At 41.4% G+C, this 22,586-nt stretch overlaps 1 protein-coding gene across 1 annotated transcript in view; it reads left to right on the top strand.

Annotated features, from left to right (window-relative positions):
- Positions 1-311: 311 nt before the first annotated feature.
- The window catches only part of LOC118817988 (spectrin beta chain, non-erythrocytic 4-like), a 109,419-nt gene continuing 87,144 nt past the window's right edge, over positions 312-22,586 (top strand). The window contains exons 1-8 of the mRNA XM_036585063.1: positions 312-547; positions 935-1,086; positions 1,623-1,796; positions 16,220-16,311; positions 18,156-18,236; positions 18,326-18,441; positions 20,297-20,409; positions 22,314-22,501. Of these exons, the coding sequence (XP_036440956.1) occupies positions 403-547; positions 935-1,086; positions 1,623-1,796; positions 16,220-16,311; positions 18,156-18,236; positions 18,326-18,441; positions 20,297-20,409; positions 22,314-22,501 (1,061 nt within the window). The 5' untranslated portion in view covers positions 312-402. The remainder of the gene's footprint in view (positions 548-934; positions 1,087-1,622; positions 1,797-16,219; positions 16,312-18,155; positions 18,237-18,325; positions 18,442-20,296; positions 20,410-22,313; positions 22,502-22,586) is intronic.

The raw sequence follows: 22,586 nt of genomic DNA, 5'->3' as shown, positions 1-22,586 counted from the left end.
GGTAGGTACCATAAGCTGATTGGGTGGGGCTAAACTGCTGTAGGCTGAATGGGTGGGGCTAAACTGCTGTAGACTGAATGGGTGGGGCTAAACTGCTGTAGGCTGAATGGGTGGGGCCAAATTGCTGTAGACTGAATGGGTGGGGCTAAACTGCTGTAGGCCGAATGGGTGGGGCTAATACACTGTATGCTAACTGGGCAGGGCTAAATCGCTGTATGCTGAATGGGTGGGGCTAAACTGCTGTAGGCTGAATGGATGTGGCTAAAACTCTGTAGACTGAATGGGTGGGACCAAACTGCTGTAGACTGCATGGGCGGGGCTAAAACTCGGCAGACTGAATGGCCGGGGCTGTAGACTGAATGCTGTTTGTTGTGTACAGGCTAGTTTGGGGAAGCAGGCGCGATGGCCAGTGCCTCCACTGACCTGGACAACGCTGAGGCCCAGAGACAACTAAACAACAACAACCGGCCCGCCAGCACAGGATTCTGGGAAACTGAGACCACCAGCTCCAAACTCTTTGAGTGCTCTCGCATTAAAGCGCTAGCAGGTACGAAGAGAAATACACACCGACACACGTTCTCTGGCCACTTTATCAGAAACCCCTCTCTTATAGCTCTACCTTGCTGGTGTACAGTTAGAGGCTGTAGCTCATCTGTTGATGTACAGATTGTGTTAGTCATCCTCTAGTTCTTCATCAGTGCTCTTGTCTGGATATTTTTTTGGGGATATTTTTTTGTTTTTAATAAAGTGGCCCGTGAGTAGAAATAGAGGGTAGATGTTTCTAATAAAGTGGCCAGTGAGCACAAATAGAGGGTAGGTGTTTCTAATAAAGGGGCCAGTTAGTGGAAGTACACCCTATAACCTGCACTCTGCAGTGTTTGTATGTTTGTGCATGACGGATATCTGATATGTTTTCTTCCTGTCTGTCCTCCAGATGAGAGAGATGCAGTACAGAAGAAAACATTTACTAAGTGGGTGAATGCTCACCTGGCCCGCGTGTCCTGTCGCATCTCTGACCTTTACAACGATCTGAGGGACGGCTACATGCTCACTAGACTGCTGGAGGTTCTCTCTGGGGAATTGCTGGTCAGTTATAGCTGTTTTAACTCACATACACATAGCATGGAGGACTTTAAAGAATAGTTTAGTGAAAATAATATATAGAATATTCAGTATTTCCTTTTACCCTAGACATAGACGATGACCTGCAGATACCATATGTATCATTCAAATGAGATCTAATCAATAAGCCGATTCATTAATAATGTATTAATTGTTTTTTTTTGTTGAGTAATCAATTTTAATTGAGACAACCCTGGATAACAGTGTGCAGTACAGTGTGCGAAACTACATTAGTCTATTAGAGATTACTAAAAACTCCATATTGTTTGAGGTAAGTGAGTATTGATTTAGGTATACATTTAGAACCATGCTAATTGGTAGGGTGTACGCATTGTTAGCTGCATTAGCCTTGTAGCACTACGAACCTAAAATAAGAAACTTAAGATGGTAAATATTTCTTGGCTGATTGAGTAAATTTGTTTTCAGAACTATTGCTTTAAGTGGCCTCCTTTTATTGGATGTAGTTTTGATTTTTAAACTATTTATTTTTTCTTTCTAAGCCTCGACCAACACGAGGCCGGATGCGGATCCACTGCCTGGAGAACGTTGATAAGGCTCTGCAGTTCCTCAAAGAGCAGAGGGTTCATCTAGAGAACGTCGGGTCGCACGATATCGTCGACGGCAACCACCGCCTCACCCTCGGCCTCATCTGGACTATCATCCTGCGCTTCCAGGTATGAACACATTAGCGAATTCGGCTCAACAGTATCAAGGTTAAAGTTAGGCTTAGAACCGGTTTAGCGTCAGGCTTAGGTTCAGGTTTGGGTTTTGAGTTGAGTTAATGTTAAAGCTGCGCTCTGGTATCCTCTGTTCTTATTGCCCTCGTTGTGTTGCTGTTTTGCTGTCCGGTGTGGACCAGGGTTCTCCTTTTGAGTCTTGGTTCCTCTTAAGGTTTCTTCCTCTTGCTCTTAGGGAGTTTTTCTTACCTCTGTCACCCTTGGCGATGCTCACTGGGGCTCGGACCTGGGTTCTCTGTAAAGCTGCTTTGTGACAACACCTATTGTAAAAAAACAGCATATAAATAAATTTTGACCTGTAAGTTTTGGAGATTTGGCAAAATCTCTGGTGGAAACGTAATAACAACTGAGGAGATCTGATGACTGGCCTTTTTCACATTTCCGTGCTTTTTCTTGGGTAGTTCTTGTTTCAGGGTTACGCTGCTTCCACTAAAACAACATCAACAACAATGACTGTCGAGTCCAAGCATAAGAGCTTTTGCAGTGTACCCAAGTGCTTCAGCTTGAGCATTCAGTTTTGATGGCTTCTCAGCTGATGATGAGCAGAGAAAAATGGGAATGAAGGAATAAACTTCGTCATATTGAGGAGTAGAACCTTCTGCATTTTACTGCTGCTGACTAACATTACACAGTAGGCAGTTCCTGTTTTAAAGAGTAACTGCACCCCCTATTTTCAGCGAACTCCACCCCCAGCTCAACTTTGAAAAATGCCCAAAAATGGGTGGGGCACGCTGGGAGGGGCACTGCAGTGATGTTCGGGTTTGGAGGTGGGGCTGTGAGGGAAACCGGGTGGGCTGGGCTGCTGTGTTTTTAGAGCTAGCGTACGTAGCTACCAGACAATATGGAGAGAGACAGAATCAAACGGCACTTTTGTGACTGAAAGTCTTACGAGGTTGACAATTTTTCTCTACTACCATCCCCATCTTCAACGAGGGAAGGAGTTTCTGATTAGGCAGTGCTTCTTGAGCATTAACAGTATGAGCCACTGACTCAAACCGCTGAAGAGTTAATGTAGCGCCATAAAATGATTAGCAGTGAGCGGCAGAGGCGCCGAACAGTAGAACATTCCCTGTAACCGCCACAGCCAGCAGGTCCATATTCAATATAACTCGAGTCACCGGTCAGTTATCGGCACTTATCAGTGTTACATCTGATTCAGTTCTCACTCAAATCCACGTTCCCCTTCATAAATAGATCCCTCGGTGCCGCACTCACTGAACAGAAGTCAGCGCCAAGCAGCACTGGATCTACAGAAAGCGGGAAAAAATTCAAGAAAGGCTATACGGACGAAAGGTTGACACAGTCAGTAACAATGACCATTTAACGTTAACCTTTCTTGAACCGTTTCACTTTCCGTAGTTCCAGTGTTGCTTGCTGTTGATTTCTGTTCAGTGAGTCGCACCCAAGATTTTGAGTTGTGAAGAGAAACCTGAATCGGATGCAACACCGGCAGCTTTATGGAGACTCGCAAGAATCCTCACTTAATCAGTCCAACATCTTTATTACAAACTGCTCAGATTAATTAGGTTGTTTATAGTTGGTACAGACAGCTGGCATATCGCAGTCTTGTGAGGAAGTGCTGAGGGTGTTTAGCTCAGTGCGTGAGTGTGGTTATCTCCTCACTCTCGGCTCCTGTGCTTTCATATTTATGAGTGTGGCACGAGTAGGACGTCATCGGGGGGGGTAATGTTGTTTGATTTGGAAACTGACGTAGTGCTGGGCGATATGACTTCAAATCAAAATCACGACTAATTGAATGTTTACCTTGATTATGATTAATGAACGATTCCGCATATCTTAATGTAAATCGAGTTTACGCGACTTTTTACTTCAGTCCAACTTGACATTTGTCATAATTTCACGCTGCTGAGACTCATAAACATCTGGGCTGATATTTCTGTACAAAAATTAGAAGAGACTCGTCCAAAACCCTCCGTGTTTGAAGAGATTTTGAAGGAAATGGCCGAATACGGCCGCAGGAGAACGAGGCTGCAGTATCAAAGAAAAGTCTGAAAGCAAAGTTTAAAGAATCCGAGGACGCGAACCAAAGAAGTGACCGCGCCCTTTTTACGGCTCGAACACATTCTGGGTGATGAGCCCAGCTGTCAGTCAGTGAAGCTTCATGATGGCTCCTGTGATGCTGGTGAAGATGAAGCTGATCCTCTGGGAGCGACTGGCGTTCGTTGGCGGTCGTGATTGTTTACCTCTGGATGAGCCGTGAAGCAGCGTGACTTTCTGATCTTTTGCTCTGTGGGTCAGTTTAGGAGCTGATCTGTTCAGACTGATGATACAGATCACATTTAAAAGATAATCTGGACAGACAAACAAAAACATCGGATTTGATGAGAAAATCAGATTTGGGTCACTTTTACCTGCTGTGTGAACGTAGCCGTAGCTTCCGTGTCCCAGAGTGGACGTGGTGGAGTCACATGACTACACACGCGGTAGTAAGTTTTAAGGGGACAGTACATGAACACACAGAGTGGGGAAAGGATTAACAGAATTAAAAAAAAATCGAAATAACCGACGTGGGCAAGATTACGTTGGTTAGAAGTTCTGAATGTCGGTTTTGATTACTTTTCGATTAATCGCCCAGCCCTACTGTGACGTGTCTTCATACTTCGGTCCGCTTCTATAGCAGAGTTGAACCAGAGGGGGCGCTGCAGAGGCAGAACTGACCATGATGATGATATTTTTACCGTTTGGAAAGATGTGTTTACATTGTAAGCAAGACTGGTATATTTTATTATTACAGAGCAGAGCATTTCAGCTGTTAATGAAAAAGTCTTAGGGTGGAGTTACTCTTTAAAGTTGCCGCTGCAGCTCCCTGTCAGTGGGACGGCTTCATGTTCACCCTCATGAGCTGTGTTTGAGATAGCGAGGGCTGAGCAGACGTTCAGTCCTCCGAGACGGTGAAAAACGGTTACATTGGCGTTAGGGACCATAACGACCCGGTACGCCCCCCTTGCCGGTATGTGTGTGTGTGTTTACCTTTTTGTGTCTGCTTTTTTTTCTGTGCGTGAGCTGCTGCATTGTGGGTGATTCTGTGCGTGAGCTGCTGCATTGTGGGTGATTCTGTGCGTGAGCTGCTTGTGGTTGTATTTGCTGGGGTTCGTGTTTGATGTGGATGAAGGTTTGGATGGTAGATGTTTTTAACTCTGCTGGAGTTATTTGATCTCCGGCCGTCGTTCTGTCTCCTGCAGTGTGTGTGTGATCCACAACTGTGTGTGTGTGTGTGTGTGTGTGTGTGTGTGTGTGTGCTTTCCTGTGTGTGAAAGGATTCTGTATCTGTTCTGAGTTGTTTAAGTTGGATATTTATATGTGTACTGCGATGATCAGATGTGGATTGCTGTCCGTGTTGTTCGGCCCACCCTGCTGTACAGGGTGGTCAGCTAAAGGGTGTGTTTTGTTTTTACTCTCTGGCAGTGAAACCTGACGCATCATCAGTGTGTGTGACGTTACTAACGTGTGTGTGTGTGTGTGTGGCAGTGTAGTCCTGGTCATCGTGTGGTCAGATCTCCAACAAGAACATGTCATAAGAAAACCTTGTAAACCTTGTTTTTTCAGTTTATATATTTTTTACACCATTTATAACTATAAACTCCAGCTGTCCTTTACTTTGTGTGAACATTTCATGAACAGACCAACAGCACAAATCAACATTACATCACAACAGCAAAGGATTTCTGGGTGGAAAATGCCAGTATTTACACACAGAATGCACAATTTTAAATCCACCACTCAGTAAACATCAAAGCTTCAACCTCACACTAATTTCTAATTGTTAAATGGCGTTGATAACTAGGAGAGAGTAGCTGGTTAGCATCAGCTTAGCGGACATGCTGCCAGTTCTGCTCACCACAGAACAGGTTTGACTAACAAAGCTTTACTGACACAAATTTAGATGAAAGTGACTCAAATCTGAGGAAATGAAGTGGAGTGGCTGGTTGTATTGTTTATACTGTAGCCTGCTAGGCTAAGCTAACGCAAGTGTACAGTGCCTCCCACTGCAGTACGCTTGGTTTCAGTGATCCAGTGCTTAAAAACACCCATTTAGAGGATCAAGACTCTATATGAGAGGACAGATTTGCGCAGGCACAGTGCAGTCCTGAGAACCATTTGGCTCAACAGTGGAAAAGAGGCCTAAACTCTGCTGACTGTTCTGCTGGTTCTGCACATGGAATACCCATAATGCACTGTGTGGCATGTGTTGGTTTGTGACTGCTGTTGCAGAATGATGAGCAAATCTGTTAGTAAACTTTAGTAACATTGTTATAGTTTAATCACAGATTCTGTTCTCGATTATAGTGATTTTCTAATGTAAGAAACATTGATTAGGGGAGCGTTTCTAAGAAATGGAGAAAGAGAGAGAGAGAGAGAGAGGGAAGGAAGAGAGAGAGAGAGAGAGAGAGAGAGAGGGAAGGAAGAGAGAGAGAGAGAGAGAGAGAGAGAGAGAGAGAGAGAGACAGAGAGAAGGAAGGGAGAGAGAGAGCGAGAGAGAGAGAGAGAGAGAGAGAGGGAAGGAAGAGAGAGAGAGAGAGAGAACGAGAGAGAAAGAGGGAAGGAAGAGAGAGAGAGAGAGAAAGAGGGAATGAAGAGAGAGAGAGAGAGAGGGAATGGTAAGAGAGAGGAGAGAGAGAGAAAGAGACAGAGGGAAGGAAGAGAGAGAGGGGCAAAAGGGAGAGAGAGAGGGAACAGTAAGAGAGAAAGAGAAAAAGAGGGAAGGAAAAGAGAGAGAGAGAAAGAGGGAAGGAAGAGAGAAGAGAGAGAATGGTAAGAGAGAGGGAAGGGAGAGAGAGAGAGAGAGAGGGAAGGAAGAGAGAGAGAGAGAGAGAGAGAGAGGGAAGGAAGAGAGAGAGAGAGAGAGACAGAGAGAAGGAAGGGAGAGAGAGAGAGAGCGAGAGAGAGAGAGAGAGAGAGGGAAGGAAGAGAGAGAGAGAGAGAGAACGAGAGAGAAAGAGGGAAGGAAGAGAGAGAGAGAGAGAAAGAGGGAATGAAGAGAGAGAGAGAGAGAGAGAGGGAATGGTAAGAGAGAGAGAGAGAGAGGGAAGGAAGAGAGAGAGAGAGAGAGAGAGAGAGAGAGAGAGAGAGAGAGAAGGAAGGGAGAGAGAGAGCGAGAGAGAGAGAGAGAGAGAGAGAGGGAAGGAAGAGAGAGAGAGAGAGAGAACGAGAGAGAAAGAGGGAAGGAAGAGAGAGAGAGAGAGAAAGAGGGAATGAAGAGAGAGAGAGAGAGAGGGAATGGTAAGAGAGAGGAGAGAGAGAGAAAGAGACAGAGGGAAGGAAGAGAGAGAGGGGCAAAAGGGAGAGAGAGAGGGAACAGTAAGAGAGAAAGAGAAAAAGAGGGAAGGAAAAGAGAGAGAGAGAAAGAGGGAAGGAAGAGAGAAGAGAGAGAATGGTAAGAGAGAGGGAAGGGAGAGAGAGAGAGAGAGAGGGAAGGAAGAGAGAGAGAGAGAGAGAGAGAGAGAGAGGGAAGGAAGAGAGAGAGAGAGAGAGACAGAGAGAAGGAAGGGAGAGAGAGAGAGAGCGAGAGAGAGAGAGAGAGAGAGGGAAGGAAGAGAGAGAGAGAGAGAGAACGAGAGAGAAAGAGGGAAGGAAGAGAGAGAGAGAGAGAAAGAGGGAATGAAGAGAGAGAGAGAGAGAGAGAGGGAATGGTAAGAGAGAGGAGAGAGAGAGAGAGAAAGAGACAGAGGGAAGGAAGAGAGAGAGGGGCAAAAGGGAGAGAGAGAGGGAACAGTAAGAGAGAAAGAGAAAAAGAGGGAGGAAAAGAGAGAGAGAAAGAGGGAAGGAAGAGAGAAGAGAGAGAGAATGGTAAGAGAGAGGGAAGAGAGAGAGAGAGAGAGAGACAGAGGGAAGGAAGAGAGAGAGAAAGAGGGAAGGAAGAGAGAAGAGAGAGTGAGAGAGAGAGAGAGAGAGAGGGAAAAGGAAGAGAGAAAGAGAGGGAAAAGAGTAGAAAGAGAGAGAGATAGAGAGGGAAAAGGGAGAGAGAGAAAGGGAGAAGGTAGAGAGAAAGAGATAGAGGGAGACTGAGAGGGAAAAGGGAGGAGGAGAGAGAGAGAGTGTCACTGGACACCAGAGTGTGTGAGAGATCTCGCTGACCTCCAGCTGGACACACACACACACACACACACACACACACACACACACACACACACACACACTGTTTCCTTTCTCCTGTCCTCTGTCTCTCCCTTGTTCATTCTCTCCTTTTCTCTCTCTCTCTCTCGTCCTTACTCTGTTTCATTTGTTTACACTTATATTTCTCCTCTCCCTCTGCGTTACTTCACTGTTCTCTCGCTCTTCCTTTTTGGTCGTTCTATTTTTCCTTCTCTCTATTTTCTCTCTCTTACTCCTTTTTTTCCAGCTCTCTCTCTCCCCTTTCTTTCTTTTCTTATCTCTCTCGTCCCTCCCCGTCTTTCTTCCCCTTGCCATCCTTTGCTTTTTCAATTTCCTCAGTTTCTCTTTCTCTCTTATTATCTCTTCCCTACTCTACTCCCTTCTCTTCCTTCTCCTTCTCTCTCTCTGTGTCTCCCCTTTCTTTCCTTATCTCTCTCTCTTGCCTTCCCCTTTGTCTTTCTTTCTTTCCTTCTCTTTTTCCTTCTCTTCAGCCCCTTCGCTGTGTTGGAGTTCACTCTGCTCGGTCAGCAGGTAAGGCCTAACCACTGCAGCAGCAGCAGCACAGTGACAGAGAGAGAGCGATAGAGGGGAAAAAGAGAGAAACATAATGAAGGAGAAAGAGACAAAAAGAGGCAGAGCGAAGAGAAAGAAAAAAGGAGGAGAAAGAGGAGGACATTAGAGGTACCAGCACTTTTACAGTATCTTAAACAAGCACTTATAGAGCTCATAACAATTAAACGTGCACGTCTGCTGTGGACGCTCGGTTTGCTGAGGAGTCTGTGAACATTGTTTATGATGGTTTTGATCTGTTTGTATGTGGATTAGACCGAGTTACACACCTTTACCTCTGATTTTTACACGGTATTTCTGTATTTAAGTGTTAATACTGATTGATGTTGATCGTAAATTACAAAATATTGATAATAGTTTGTTAAATGATGAGAAATTCAATGTGATAAAGTCTTTGGGCTGCTGTTTAATTAGAAAGCAGTGCTCATCTGGTTGTACTCTCAGTGTACTTTGTGTTTTGGTGTGTCTTTTTTACCATGTTTGTGCGAGTCTTAAATGTGACCACCCTGTCACATGTTAAATGTTAGATACTGTGTTAAATGTTCACCACTGTGAACAGTTCTGACTCGGTAAGTTTCTCTAGAACGGAGCGTTTCACACCAAACCACTCTGAACCGCTCTGAACCCCTCTGAACCCCTCTGTTTACGTCTCGACTGTTTAATTATGCAGAAATGTATTGGAATTCTTCTCTATATAATCTCTAATAGACTTGATTATGTGGTTTCTATCGCCGCGTGACACACTAGCCATGTTTACATGAAGCCTGGTAATCCGTTAGGAATCCGACTAATAGCTTAATCGGAATAGAATACGTCCATGTGAATAGGCTGGTGCGATTGAGGCCGCTCCGAATACTATTTCTATCAGATTGAACGAGGTGGGCAATTCTGTAAATAATCCATTAAATACTGGACTCATGAGATGTTGGTTGTCTGTGTGACGTCTACACTAAGTGGTTCACTACACGTGCGCGTAACTTTGGATCTGATTGCTTGTAGTGAGCATGTACACAGAGGTTTTCATCAGTGTTGAGTAGAGTGAGCATGTATAGACCTCAGCCTTAATCTGTAATTGACAATAATTCAGTCAGATTGGCCAAAATCTTTGCATGTACACACAGATACTGTTATCTGTAAACATGGACTGAAGTACGTTAGCATGGCTAAACACAGTAGCGCTAAAAACCTGAATTTTGTCTGTATTTTAGTCCATGTTTATAGATAACAGTAGGTCCTACAGTGTCAGAAACCACAGAATCAAGCCTATTAGAGATACTGAACACCTGAATGTGCTAGTTGGTGGGCTGTAACCTTTCGTTACTTGTTAGCGATATTAGCCTCTTAGCTCCAGCGCTAAAACTAAAGAAGCAAACACGTCTTGACTGATATGACTATATTTGGGGTACACTGTAAGCCCAGATAAGTTTAATTTACTTGAATTTGAGGAAACCGGTTGCCTTAAAAAATTTAAGTAATGTGTAATGAAAACTTGAGTTAGAATAACTATAATTTTTGCGTTAGGCTAACATAAACACATGTTTGTGCAACTCCTAAATTCTAATTATTTTAATTTAACGTCTTGAAATTGCAGTTTAACTGTATGTTTCATTAGGCAATTGATAATTTTTTTTCTAATTAAGTGATATTGACCAATTCGCCAAACATAGAAGGTTTAACCTTTACTGTGAACGTGGTCACTGACCAACACAAACCCCAACTCATCAGCAAAGAGAACAATAGCCTTCACTCTTAGCCAACAACACAATATCAGGCAGCTGAGTAAAGCACATATAAAAACATACACCTGAGGAAAGGCAGCCTGGGTGGAATGAAAGCACACGACGGTGAGTAAAACAAATGGGTAGAATGGGGCAGTCATGGGCTGGAGTTTAGGGAACCAGCCCTGTGACCGGAAGGTTGCCAGCTCAATCCCCTCAGCTGACAGTACGTGACTGAAGTGCCCTTGAGCAAGGCACCTAACCCCCAACTGCTCCCCGGGCGCCATGGATAGGGCTGCCCACCACTCCGGGCAAGTGTGCTCACTGCCCCCTAGTGTGTGTGTGTTCACTAGTGTGTATGTGGTGTTTCACTGCACGGATGGGTTAAATGCAGTGGTCTAATTCCGATGTGTTCAGACACAGTTGGCTAAAAGGTTCATTCATTCATTTTTTTTATTCATTAGAAACACTCAGTATGCAAATAGACAGAGCCAGGAGCCAGTGGGAAGGAGCTATACGTTTTATCTAACAAGGTCTCGTTAACAAAACAAACATGTAACTGTATTTTACAGCTTACTTAGCTTCGCTCAGTTTCAACATTTGTTCAGCAACTTTAATGAGAAAGAAACAATTAAAACCAACAGAAATGTCATTTTTTGAATGTGGGGTTTCAAAGTTGCGACAGCAACAGACTAAACTAAATAGCAATAAGTTAATTCAACTCAAAAATGCCATTTGAGTGTACAAAATCATCAAAAACATTCCCCTAACTTAAAATTGTTGACCAATGTGTGGGATATACTGAGTTTTATGTACAACAGACTTAATTTATTTGAGTTAAAACACAGTGCGGGATTACAGTGTAAGAGGGATTGGGTGGCTGGGTAAATTAGATTTTTTTTTACTAAACTATCACTTTAGGCCTCACATTGTGTATATATAGGCCTATACACCCAGCATTAACCTTCTTTAGTAATCGGCACATTCAAAACGAAACCTCCAAAGTGGTAACTTTTCAGAAAAAGGTAACTTTTTCAGAAGAAACACGTACGTAACCTTTAATGTAAGTTAATGTAATTAGATTCATTTTGGACCATTTCTGTAGGTCCGCTCATCGTGAAATATTCACAAAGCGGAAAAGACTTTAGGTTTTGCGCTGGAGCTACAAGGCTAATATAGTAAGTAACAAGAAATGGATGCTTCTATCTCACCCATTAATGTGGTGTTAACTACATTCCTAAATCATCAAACACTCACCTCAAACCACCATGTTGAGGTTTTAAAGGGTAATTCCACCAATTTTTCAAAAAGTCCCACATAATTTAGTAGTTGTGACGTAAACAGACTGATTGAGAGCGGTTTGGTGTGAAATGGTTCAGATGTCTTTACAGTGGTGGTGATAGGAACCAGGGGTCGCCATGACTACAACACAAATATAGACATTTTATTTACTATCCAGAACCACCAGTGAACCTACACGAGTCTTCTGAGTTGATGTTGATGGAAAAATAGTGGAAAATCTGAATAAATGGACTATTTTGAAATATTCAAAGTCTAAAAGACAGTTGCCTTTTTTTAACAGTGTAAAGAAAACATACAAAAAATAAGAAATGCAGAGTTTAGATCAGACAGCAATGATATCTTATAATTATCACATCTACAATGTCATTTTCGTCATAGTTTAACCCCTTTTTAGAGGAGCCGTAAAGTTAATGCAGTTTCCGGCTGTTTTGGAGCTCCTTCAGTTACGCTGTGGATTTTTTCCTCAGTAACATCAATGAAATATATTTGTATGGAAATTGGTATGGAATATGAAGAAAGTTGTCCATTTTATCTTGGCATGACTGTCTTTGTGGAGAGGTGTGAATTGTTTTTCACAGCAGGGGGTCTCACTCCTCCCCTTTCACCCCTCATTGCTCACTAGCAGCTCAACAACATTTCACACAGAGAGATGACAGAGTCCTAGTTCGTCTGGTAACACAGTTATGGGGGGTTCTTTATTTGACGACATGCCACGTTTTCTGCTGTTCTCTATTGGAGGCAATATGTCTGCGCGTCCGCCATGTTGGAGAGGTCAAGATCTGCTTGTAAACAAGTACATGTGTACTGAGAAATGATGAGTTCCTAATGATTAAATCAGCACAACTTCCTTATTACTCAACCGATTTTCACCAAATCTGTTTTGTTATAATCCTCAGACACAGATTAATCTAGGCTGCACGGATCTGCTCTCGGTAGCTTTTATTTCTGTTTAATAGCTGTGGTGGTGCTGGTTAGCTTTCTGGAGCAGCAGGAAAGTATTCAGTCTGCACCTGACATTAAAAGCGTAAGAAACACAATCAGACACATTAGCAAATCCATCAGTGAATTACTTCTAATATTAATACACATAGAAATAAAATAAACCCCCCAAAACACAGTAAGAAGGACAGAGCTGAAGTTGACTTTGCCAGCTTCTTGTTCGAGTTTTCCCGTTCCAACTTAAATGGTGTAGTAGTCACTTTCTGGTGCCTGAAGCTGCACCATTTAAGGTGGAACGGGAAAATTCGAACAAGAAACGGGCAAATAAGAAACTGACTTCAGCTATATGTAAGAAGGCGCTACTCTATCATGAATATCTACACAGATTTTATCTAGCAACAAAACAGTCATTGTAAATAAACATGAAACTACTACATCAAGTTAAGATCCTATTAAATGAAATAAGATTAATATAAAACCAGAAAAAATCAATCAAACCAACAGGTTCTTTGTGGTTCACCAACCACACGGCCATATAAACATCACACAAACATGAGTGTGGATCTCTCCGTTATATAATCCTATCCCACTTTCTGAGTGTGATATTCCTGAAATAGTGTAATTTCGGACAGTATCTTTCTTAAACTGCCGCTCTGTAATGGTACTGAATGCAGTCCAGCAGCGATGCTGACCGCCCTAAAATGGTGGCGCCGTTGATGTGCCTGGCTGGACCCAACGTTCATCTAGGCAGGTAGATCTATGGGCTACACCCCTATGATAGAGCTACCTTCTGATAGCTTCACTATGGAACTCTAGTAGTTTGTTAGCACTCAGCTAAATTGAAGCTTTCAAAATACATTGTGTTTTTTTTTAACTTGCGTCACTCATATTCACGGTCAGAGACGTATCTAGAACTTCCAGAAGACATTTTTTCTGATGAAATTGGTTCTGCTCAGCATGATTGGTTGATTTCCTCTACTATGCTGATAGTTAATCTAACATGTGAGGACTTCTCTTCAGCTACTGAAGTCCTAACCAATAGGAGAGCTCACTGAGATTTATCTGCCTGCATACCACAGAGAAAACAATCCTGATCGGACAATTTTCTGCTGGAAATTTCAAGAATTTAACCCTTTTGTTTCCGTCTAAAACATAACAATGAAACAAGAGCTGTGCTGTAATATTTTCAGAATTTAATTACAAGAATGATTCGGTTGAAAAAAAAGGAATAAAAATTACAGATATGCATTTTTCAGCTGCCAGAAATCATTAGGCCTTCTCTGAAGACCCAGAAGGCCCTGAAGGTTCCTCTCTGACTTCTGATGTTGTTGTGTATGAATGTTTGTTGGCGGTTGCAGTGAATCCCCTTCACGCCGCTCATAAGACTGCATCATATCAGAGTGATGTGATTGAGCCAATGGCTGTCAGAGAGGAACTGAAGTGTTGAGTTCAGTCAGAAGGACTTTACTGAGCTCCATCCAGACTGGCACATGCTCACAGAGACAGCAGTGAGGCTGGCACTGCCCTAAAGCTCCGGGCTGCTTTACGCAAACACCCATTACACCTCACACATCACCAGAAAAGTCCAGTAGAGTCAGCGCTGTCACTCTGAGAGCTCTCAGTCTGCTGGGTACAACAGTTGTGCTGTATTTTCAGTCGCATGTACAGTTGTGTCATGAATAGTTATCATTATCCTGGTGAACCGCAGTAGTTATGGTTTCTCTGTCTCCTTTAAAGCGATAGTTTGGTGACAAATCTAACTTACACAGTTTTCACCCCATCATCCAGAACATTAGGTTTAGTGCTGGAGCCAGAGGAGAAGTCCCACTGTGCCGTGTCTTTTGGGTTTGTCAGACACTAGAGGGCGCTCCAGAGCGACTCCAAAATGAATGAGTTAATATGGAGCAATTGAGCAAAATTATAGTTTATAAATGTTTAAACATTTTTAATATAAAATAATTAATTCATTTCCTGAACACTGAGCAGCATAAAACATTTCATCATCGCTGTTTTATTTTTTGAGCTTTTGAACTCGAGTTACAGGAGTTTAAAATGGCACCGTATTTATGGTCATGACGCCAGTGAGCGCAAACGGCCAATGAGCTGCTCCGCTCGCCAACCAATAGCAGTATTACTAAACGATCAGCACTCAGTAGCAGTAATGCTGACCAATCAGCACTCAATAATCTCTAATAGACTTAATTATGTAGTTCCTGACCCCGTACTGATAGTTTGCTAATGCTAATTGTTGGGCTATACGTTTCTACTACAAATACTTCTTGTGCAGAAATACAGAAGCAAACTTCAGACATGAAACTGGACTGACCAACCAAATTTGGAGGGGGGGGGACTGTGTACATTAGATTTTTCGCCAGACTGTCTTGATAGTGTTACAGTGCATACTATGTTTGCTCACTGCACTGGATCTCTCTGTTCACCACTGGTGGGTGTTTTCACTGCGTTATGGAAATGAAGGAACCATGCTGAACATATCTGGGACAGTAAACAGGCTGATACGCTGTTTGCTGTTGCACAGCAGTTTAAACTGAGACTAAAATACACACATTTGCTTTTTATGCTTTTAGAATATTTTACGATGCATCTGTCGTCCACACAAGCTAGAAAGTTAGCTCTCTCACTGTCTCTAGCAAGCTATTGCTTAGCAAGCAACCAGCGAGCTCTGTATGATTTAAACTAGAGGTCACTAATAGGCGGACCGTGGTCCGAGTCCGGACCCAGACGCTGTCCTATGCGGACCTGGACCTGTAACCGGTAAACTATGGAGAATTGTTTAATTTCGACGGGTGGTCCTATTTTAATCGGTGTGTCATTTCTAGCCTTTACGGTGCCGGTGTAGCGTCCCGGGAAACTCACAGACCAATCGCATGCATTGTAAATATCACACGTGACCCTACTCAGCCAATCAGATCTGTGCATTACTGTGAGCACTGTGAGTGATGCACACACAGGGGAGGGACGAGGCGAGACACAGCAGTCGGAGAAGACAGCGAGTCAGAGGGAAGTTATTTCACATGTCGTGCTCTAAAAAGAGAAAACTGACAATAAATGTTGTTAAAATATTATGACTGAAATGTCCTTTATTTGATTGTTGACTGTATAAGATGCTGATATACCTACTAGGCTACTTCAGTAAACAGTATATGGCACTGAATCATGATGCAGGTTAGACATTATGATGTACCAGAGCTTTGCTTGAGAATATTTTCTCGAACTGGACCTTATTGAATTTTAATTAAAGACCCCTGATTTAAACGTTGCCTTCTGTCGCAAACCATGTAAACTTCATCCAAATGAATGTCCTCCTTCCAGATGTCAACCATTCTGTACAAAACCAGATAAGGGTTTTTTTGGCATTCGTGATGAAGGCCAGTCTACTGTAGCCTGATTGGCTACATGCAGTGCAGCCGCCGTGTTCATTTGCATACAGTTAAAATCTGCTGAACTTCATTGCCCTGCGGCGAGGCAGCAGAGCTCTCTGTTGAAACGAACGGGATGCAGCGAGACAAAGTTACAGGTGGACACGTACCGTTAAAGTATGAAGTCTGTTCTGCTTCACAGTTCTGGCTTCTGCTTGGCACAGAACGTAACACTGATCGTAAATCGAGGCACTTAGGATGTTCTGCTGGGTTTTTAACTGTTGAAGAGACTTCATTATTGTTATGAGTCTAATGACCTTCTGCTGATTCTGTCTGACAGATCCAAGTGATTAAGATCGAGACAGAGGACAACAGGGAGACGCGTTCAGCCAAGGATGCTCTGCTGCTTTGGTGCCAGATGAAAACAGCAGGGTGAGACTCATGACCTTTTAACTGCCCACTAACCGTTCTATAACCTCACTATGCCTGTAGGTAGGAACCACAGAATCAGCCTGACCGGTCTGTGTTTGGCTTATATTGTCAGATATTAAAGGACCCATATGGTCCATCTTTCTAGTGATTATGTTTTTTAACCCTTGAGCTCCGCTTATAACATTGTGTGGTTTAATTAATCAAAAACAGAATCAGAATCAAGCTTTATTGGCCAGGTTTGCTTACACAAGGAATTTGGTTTTGGTTACAGGAGCTTACAGTGCACAGTACCACAGTACCAGACAGACATTTACATATAGTGAATAAAATTTTAAAAAAAAATAAAATAAATAAAATGAAAAAATAGAATAAAAACTAAAAAATAAATAAATAAAAATAAATTACAAATAAATAATTTAATTAAAAATAAAAATAAATAAAAATAAAATAAAAGCACTACCAGCACTCACTCACACACGCACACACACACACACACACAGTCATACCTGTAAACCTTTACATTGCAAAGTACGGGTCTAAAGTTAAAGTTCTGAGTGCAGCAGCAGTTAAAGGGTGTATAGTGGCAGAGAAAGGGATCAGTGAGGGAACAGCACAAATGTCATAAGTGGACCTCAGGGAGATGCTGCTATGTATGCTATTACATACTATTTCCATTCTCAGACATTACAAAATATTGTCATTATTTTTTTCTTCATGACCATCTTCCAACCTCTCTTCATTCCATACTGCACCTTTAAGACTGATCTATGTAAATGAGCTCTGTTCTCATTGGCTGCTCTGTGATGAGCTTTAATTGGAAATCAGTTTAGGCTGAAACACTCCTTATAACCATGGCGTAAAAGGGTGGGGCTAAACTGCTTTAGGCTGAATAGGCAGATATACACCGATCAGGCATAACATTCTGACCACCTCCTTGTTTCTACGCTCATTGTCCATTTTATCAGCTCCACTTACTATATAGGTGCACTTTGTAGTTCTACAGTTACAGACTGTAGTCCATCTGTTTCTCTGCATACTTTGTTAGCCCCCTTTTGTTTAAAAACTCCAGCAGCACTGCTGTGTCTGATCCGCTGCTGTGTCTGATCCACTGATCCAGACCAGTAATTGTAGAACTACAAAGTGCACCTATATAGTAAGTGGAGCTGATAAAATGGACAATGAGTGTAGAAACAAGGAGGTGGTCAGAATGTTATTCCTGGTCGGTGTAAATGTGTAAATGTGTTCATTTTGACATCACAAAAAACAATAAATACAGCTTAGTTTCCATATGTGGACTGTATGGACTAGGACAATATTAATACATTTTAAACTTCAACCATGTTTACATACTCTATCAAACTGTTTTCTTTAAAAAAGTAATAAAACAAAAAAAAATTCCATGAAATGGGCCTGTTACGGTTCCTCAGATTTGTCTGTATCAGCAGAAATCTCGCAGATAAAGTGTCAGTAATGTCTGAAAATGGAAATATTATGTAATAGCATATATAGTAGCATCTCCCTGAGGTCCACTTATGACATTTGTGTTGTTTTATGTACCAAAAACAGTCATAGTTAATTTTTACATGGCCATTTTTATTTTGTTACTGTGCGTTTAAGACTGATATAAGTGAATCAGCTCTGTTCTGATTGGCTAGCCTGTGTTGTGCCTCATTCAAAAACATATATATATATATATATATATATATATATATATATATATTAATATATATATGTATATATATACACACAAACTCTTTATTTCAAACAAGCAAGGAAGATTCAGTTTTAAATGATATGGACTCTTTAATTTGTGTTATGTTATTTACCTCTGTTTGTTTTTGCAGGTATCCTGAGGTTAATATTCATAATTTCACCACATGCTGGAGGGATGGACTGGCTTTCAATGCACTTATTCACCGTCACAGGTCAGGATGGACGTGTATGCGCACTTTCCTCTCTTTCTCTCTGTTCCTGTAACAGCTACTGACTTCAATGACTGTGCTTGGTTTCTCAGGCCTGATCTGATCGAGTTTCATAAGCTGACCAGATCGAACGCCACACACAACCTCCAGCAAGCCTTCAACATCGCCGAGCAGAGTCTAGGACTCGCCAAGCTACTGGATCCAGAAGGTGAGCTTTAATAAGCTCAGCAGAGCCACAGATACACGGACAACTTAAAGGGGAACTCCACCGATTTTTAAAAAATAAAAAGTAATAAACAAAGTGATTCAGAGTGGTTTGGTGTGAAGTGGTTCAGATTTGTTTACAGTGGTGGTGATAGGAACCAGGGGTCGCCATGACTACAACACAAATATTGACATTTATTTACTATCCAGACCCACCAGTGAACCTACACGAGTCTTCTGAGTTTATATGGAATGTTGATGATGGAAAATAGTGGAAAATCTGAAATAATAAGTTTCCCTCCACCATAAATGAATTTTAAGACTGAAATCTTCTCAAAACTATCATAAAACAGTGTCTCAGTCATCAGGCAGTGAATTCATAACCATTTCATGTAGGAACTTTCTGTGAGGGAGCTTTTAGAGGTGGATCTCTCGTTCCTATCACCACCACTGTGAACAATTCTGAAGTTTCTCTAGAACAGAGCGTTTCACACCAAACCACTCTGAATGACTATGTTTACATCTTAACCAGTTAGTTTTGCAGAACTTTGGGGAAATCAGTGGTATTCCACTTTAACTTGAAGCTCATTTATAATGGAAGTCAGTGGACAGTTGCTGATGTAACTTTTATGATGCAAATTTTTCTGTTCTTTTCTAAGTTCAGGAAAATTATTGTCTATAGTGTAGAACAAAAAGCTGCCAAGTCAGTATTTAAAACCTTCATACCAAGGAAGATATTTCAGTGAAAATTTACACAGATAAGTGTACACAAAGCATCAGCACAGAGCTGCTAGACCTTTACAGTGAGACTTTTTTACTGGTTTGAAAAGTAACAGTGAAAAAGCAAACAGTGGAAATTCATAATATTGGATTATGTCGTTATGAACGCCTCTCTGCCATGTTGGTAGGTGAGCTGTAACTCTGTGCTCTGATGGAGCTCGACTCATCACCGTTACTACAGATACAGCCCTGCGGGAGGATAAACACCAACAACTCAGACCAGAATGACCACAGAAAAGATGAAACTCTATGAGGAGAAGATCAGTTTGATTGGTGGATCCGTGTATCTCTCAAAATCAGAAAATTCAGTTGCATGAGATTTTACAAAAGCTAATCAATATGGCTACCAAAACTGGCAGTATTCTTAAATATTATTGTTAAATAATAAACACAGTAACACTTCTTATTGGAATTTTCAGTTCTACCTTCAATAATGCAGCAGTTACATTTAGGCACCACATATGAACAAAGTTTGAAAAAGAAGCCAACCCAACGTCATGCCACAGAAATATTTGTGGACTAATTTACTAGTTTACCTCAATAAATGCTTTAATGTACCTTAATGAATGCATTAATTTACCTCAATAAGTGTATTAATTTACCTTAATAAATGCTTTAATTTAACTCAATAAATGCTTTAATTTACCCCAATTAATGTCCCAAACAGACAGGGCGCTAGTAACACAGCGGGAATCTCAGCTTTTACTTTTTACCACTACAATAACAAATCAAATAAAATCAAGTCAGTACACTCAAATCTATCAGTTAATACGCTTTAAAAATGAGATTTAAATAGAGTATCCCCCCGAAAAAAACATTTTGCTGATTTTATTGGGTTTGTTATCACTTTGTTATCTCATAACAAACCACAGCACTGCTGAATGAACCTGAAGTTGCTACCAACATGGTGGCAGCACGATTTCATGTCGACAGAATATTTTGTATAACAAAGCCAAGATATCAGGTGGGAACTGACAGCAGTGAACATTTGGGAGAAAAGTGGTTCAAAAACATGAAAGGATGTGTCAATTTCTTTTTTAATTCTTTTTTAATTCTTAATTTCTGTTTTTCCCCCTCAGATGTGAACACGGAGAATCCTGATGAGAAGTCTATTATAACATACGTGGTGTCGTACTATCACTACTTCTCCAAAATGAAAGCTCTTATAGTCGAGGGCAAGAGGATCGGAAAGGTGAGAGTTCTGGACATTCATTACGGGTGACTCTACTGAACTGGTTATGTTTTTTTTTATTAAAACAAATGATTCAAAATTCCACTAACCAAACAATCATAGCACTATTTTGGTAGTGACTGTTTCGATAGTGACAATTTCAGCTCATTTTGAGCTCAAAAACGCAGCCAGTATATGACCAGCAAACACAGCTTTGAACAGCTGTTCACAAATCTCTATATTTTATTAAAGCTAATTTTAAAAAATTAGGTTTATCACTATTATGTTAGTATTAAAGTAACAGTCATAAGCAGAATTCTGCTCAAATTTCATGTTTTGTTGATTTTCTAAGTGAAAATAAATGAACACATCCTCCACAGAGAACACACCCAAATATAAAATTCATCTCTTAATCCAGAATTTGGAAAAAAAAAGTGAACAATTAATATTTACAGTGTAAAATGTGCTGTAACTTACCTCAATATGTTAAATTCAGCAAATAAACAGTAATTGTGTACTAAATTGTGCACAAGTGTGTCTCTGTAGAGGATGTGGTAACTTATCTACACTTAGAAAATCAACAGCGTGTTAGCAGTGTGCCAAAACTTTTGCATACGACTATGTCCCGCTTAATTTGCAGATGAATCAAGCAATCAGAGGCCAAACAGTAAAAATTAATTAATTACACACTAATGAACCACGCACAACCTTTCAGAGATTCCCAAATACTTTATTGTGGAAAAAGTAGGACGCTATTAAAAATATTCCGTTTAAAAACTGCCTATATGGGCCCTTTCCACAGAGAGTCGTGATCACTTCCGGTTTCCGCGTTAGCAGGGTAAAACTCACTTCCGCTCCATACAACTACTGCAGATATGATGACAAAATGTTACAGTAGTGAACTACAATCCTCAAATACTGAACTACAACAGACATATGTTAGTTTTCGTGCACCGTCATGACAAACAGTGAGAATAAGAAAGTAGATGGAAGCACTGATTTAATGTAAGAGCTAAAATGTGTGTATTTGTGTGTGGTTAGCCCTGTTTACTGCTGCTGCAGCTGCCTTACATCAAGCAGTCTCTCTGTCTTTGTACAGCATGCCAGCGATTTCTGTAATATTTCTGTTTTGAAAATAAAGAAGAGCTTTTATATGTAGCATGAATTTGAAAGACGTTGTTTAGCTGTAGCTAGCCAGCTACGGTAGAGGCCATCGCTAACTGTAGCGGCTAACGTGGAGCAGGTTCTGTGACACATTTACAGCGATTTCTCTGATATTATAAACGCAAACCAAACCTTTTATATGTGAAGTGTATTTTACAGACCTCGTTTAAATTCCCTTTTATTTTTGAAGCAGTGCTTTGGAAAACATCCACCTTTCACTGCTCAATCAAAAACGCAACTCCTAGCAAACGTATCTTAGCATCGCGGTTGAGCTGCGACGTTTCTGATTTCCATTTTCTGACGCACCCAGCTTTGTTTGTGATCTTAGAGCCACGTAAGGTTTCTGACATAATGTGCCAGCTAACGTTAGCTGTTTGTACCAAGCGGGTCATGTATAAATATCATTTCGTTGATGTTTTTTGCCTCATTAGCGTTTTAAAGATGAGTACAAAATTAGCTGGTGATGCAGAAAACCTGCTTTATGTTAGCCGGGTAATCTAGTTTGGGATAATAGCTACTGTTAGCGGTAGCTTCTAGCCAGCGTAGCCAGCTTAATATAAACGAGTTCATTAAATTCATGCTACATATAAAAGCTCTTCTTTCTTTTGAAAACAGAAATATATCAGAAATCGCTGGCAAGTTGTACAAAACTGGAAGTAACGCGACTCTCTGTGAAAAGGGGCCACTGGTGAATGATGATAATTTAGCTTTGGCTGCTTATGCACATCTCCTGATGACTATTAAATCCTCTTTCCCCGCAGGTGTTGGACAATGCCATAGAAGCAGAGAAGGTCGTTCAGCGCTACGATGCTCTGGCCTCTGAGCTGCTGGAGTGGATTGAAAAGACGATCAGCATCATCAGCAACCAGAAGTTTGCTAACTCGCTAACAGGCGTACAGCAACAGCTTCAAGCCTTTACAACCTACTGCACCATCGAGAAGCCTATAAAGTAGGCAAAGCGGCTTGGCTTTAACCGCTAGCGCACTCAGTTTACATCTAATCTCAGCCATTAGCCATTAGCACTCCCTGTTTCA

The sequence above is a fragment of the Colossoma macropomum genome, unplaced genomic scaffold, assembly GCF_904425465.1.
Source record: "Colossoma macropomum unplaced genomic scaffold, Colossoma_macropomum, whole genome shotgun sequence".
Taxonomy (NCBI): Eukaryota; Metazoa; Chordata; class Actinopteri; order Characiformes; family Serrasalmidae; genus Colossoma; species Colossoma macropomum.
This window is presented reverse-complemented; position numbering and strand designations above follow the sequence as displayed.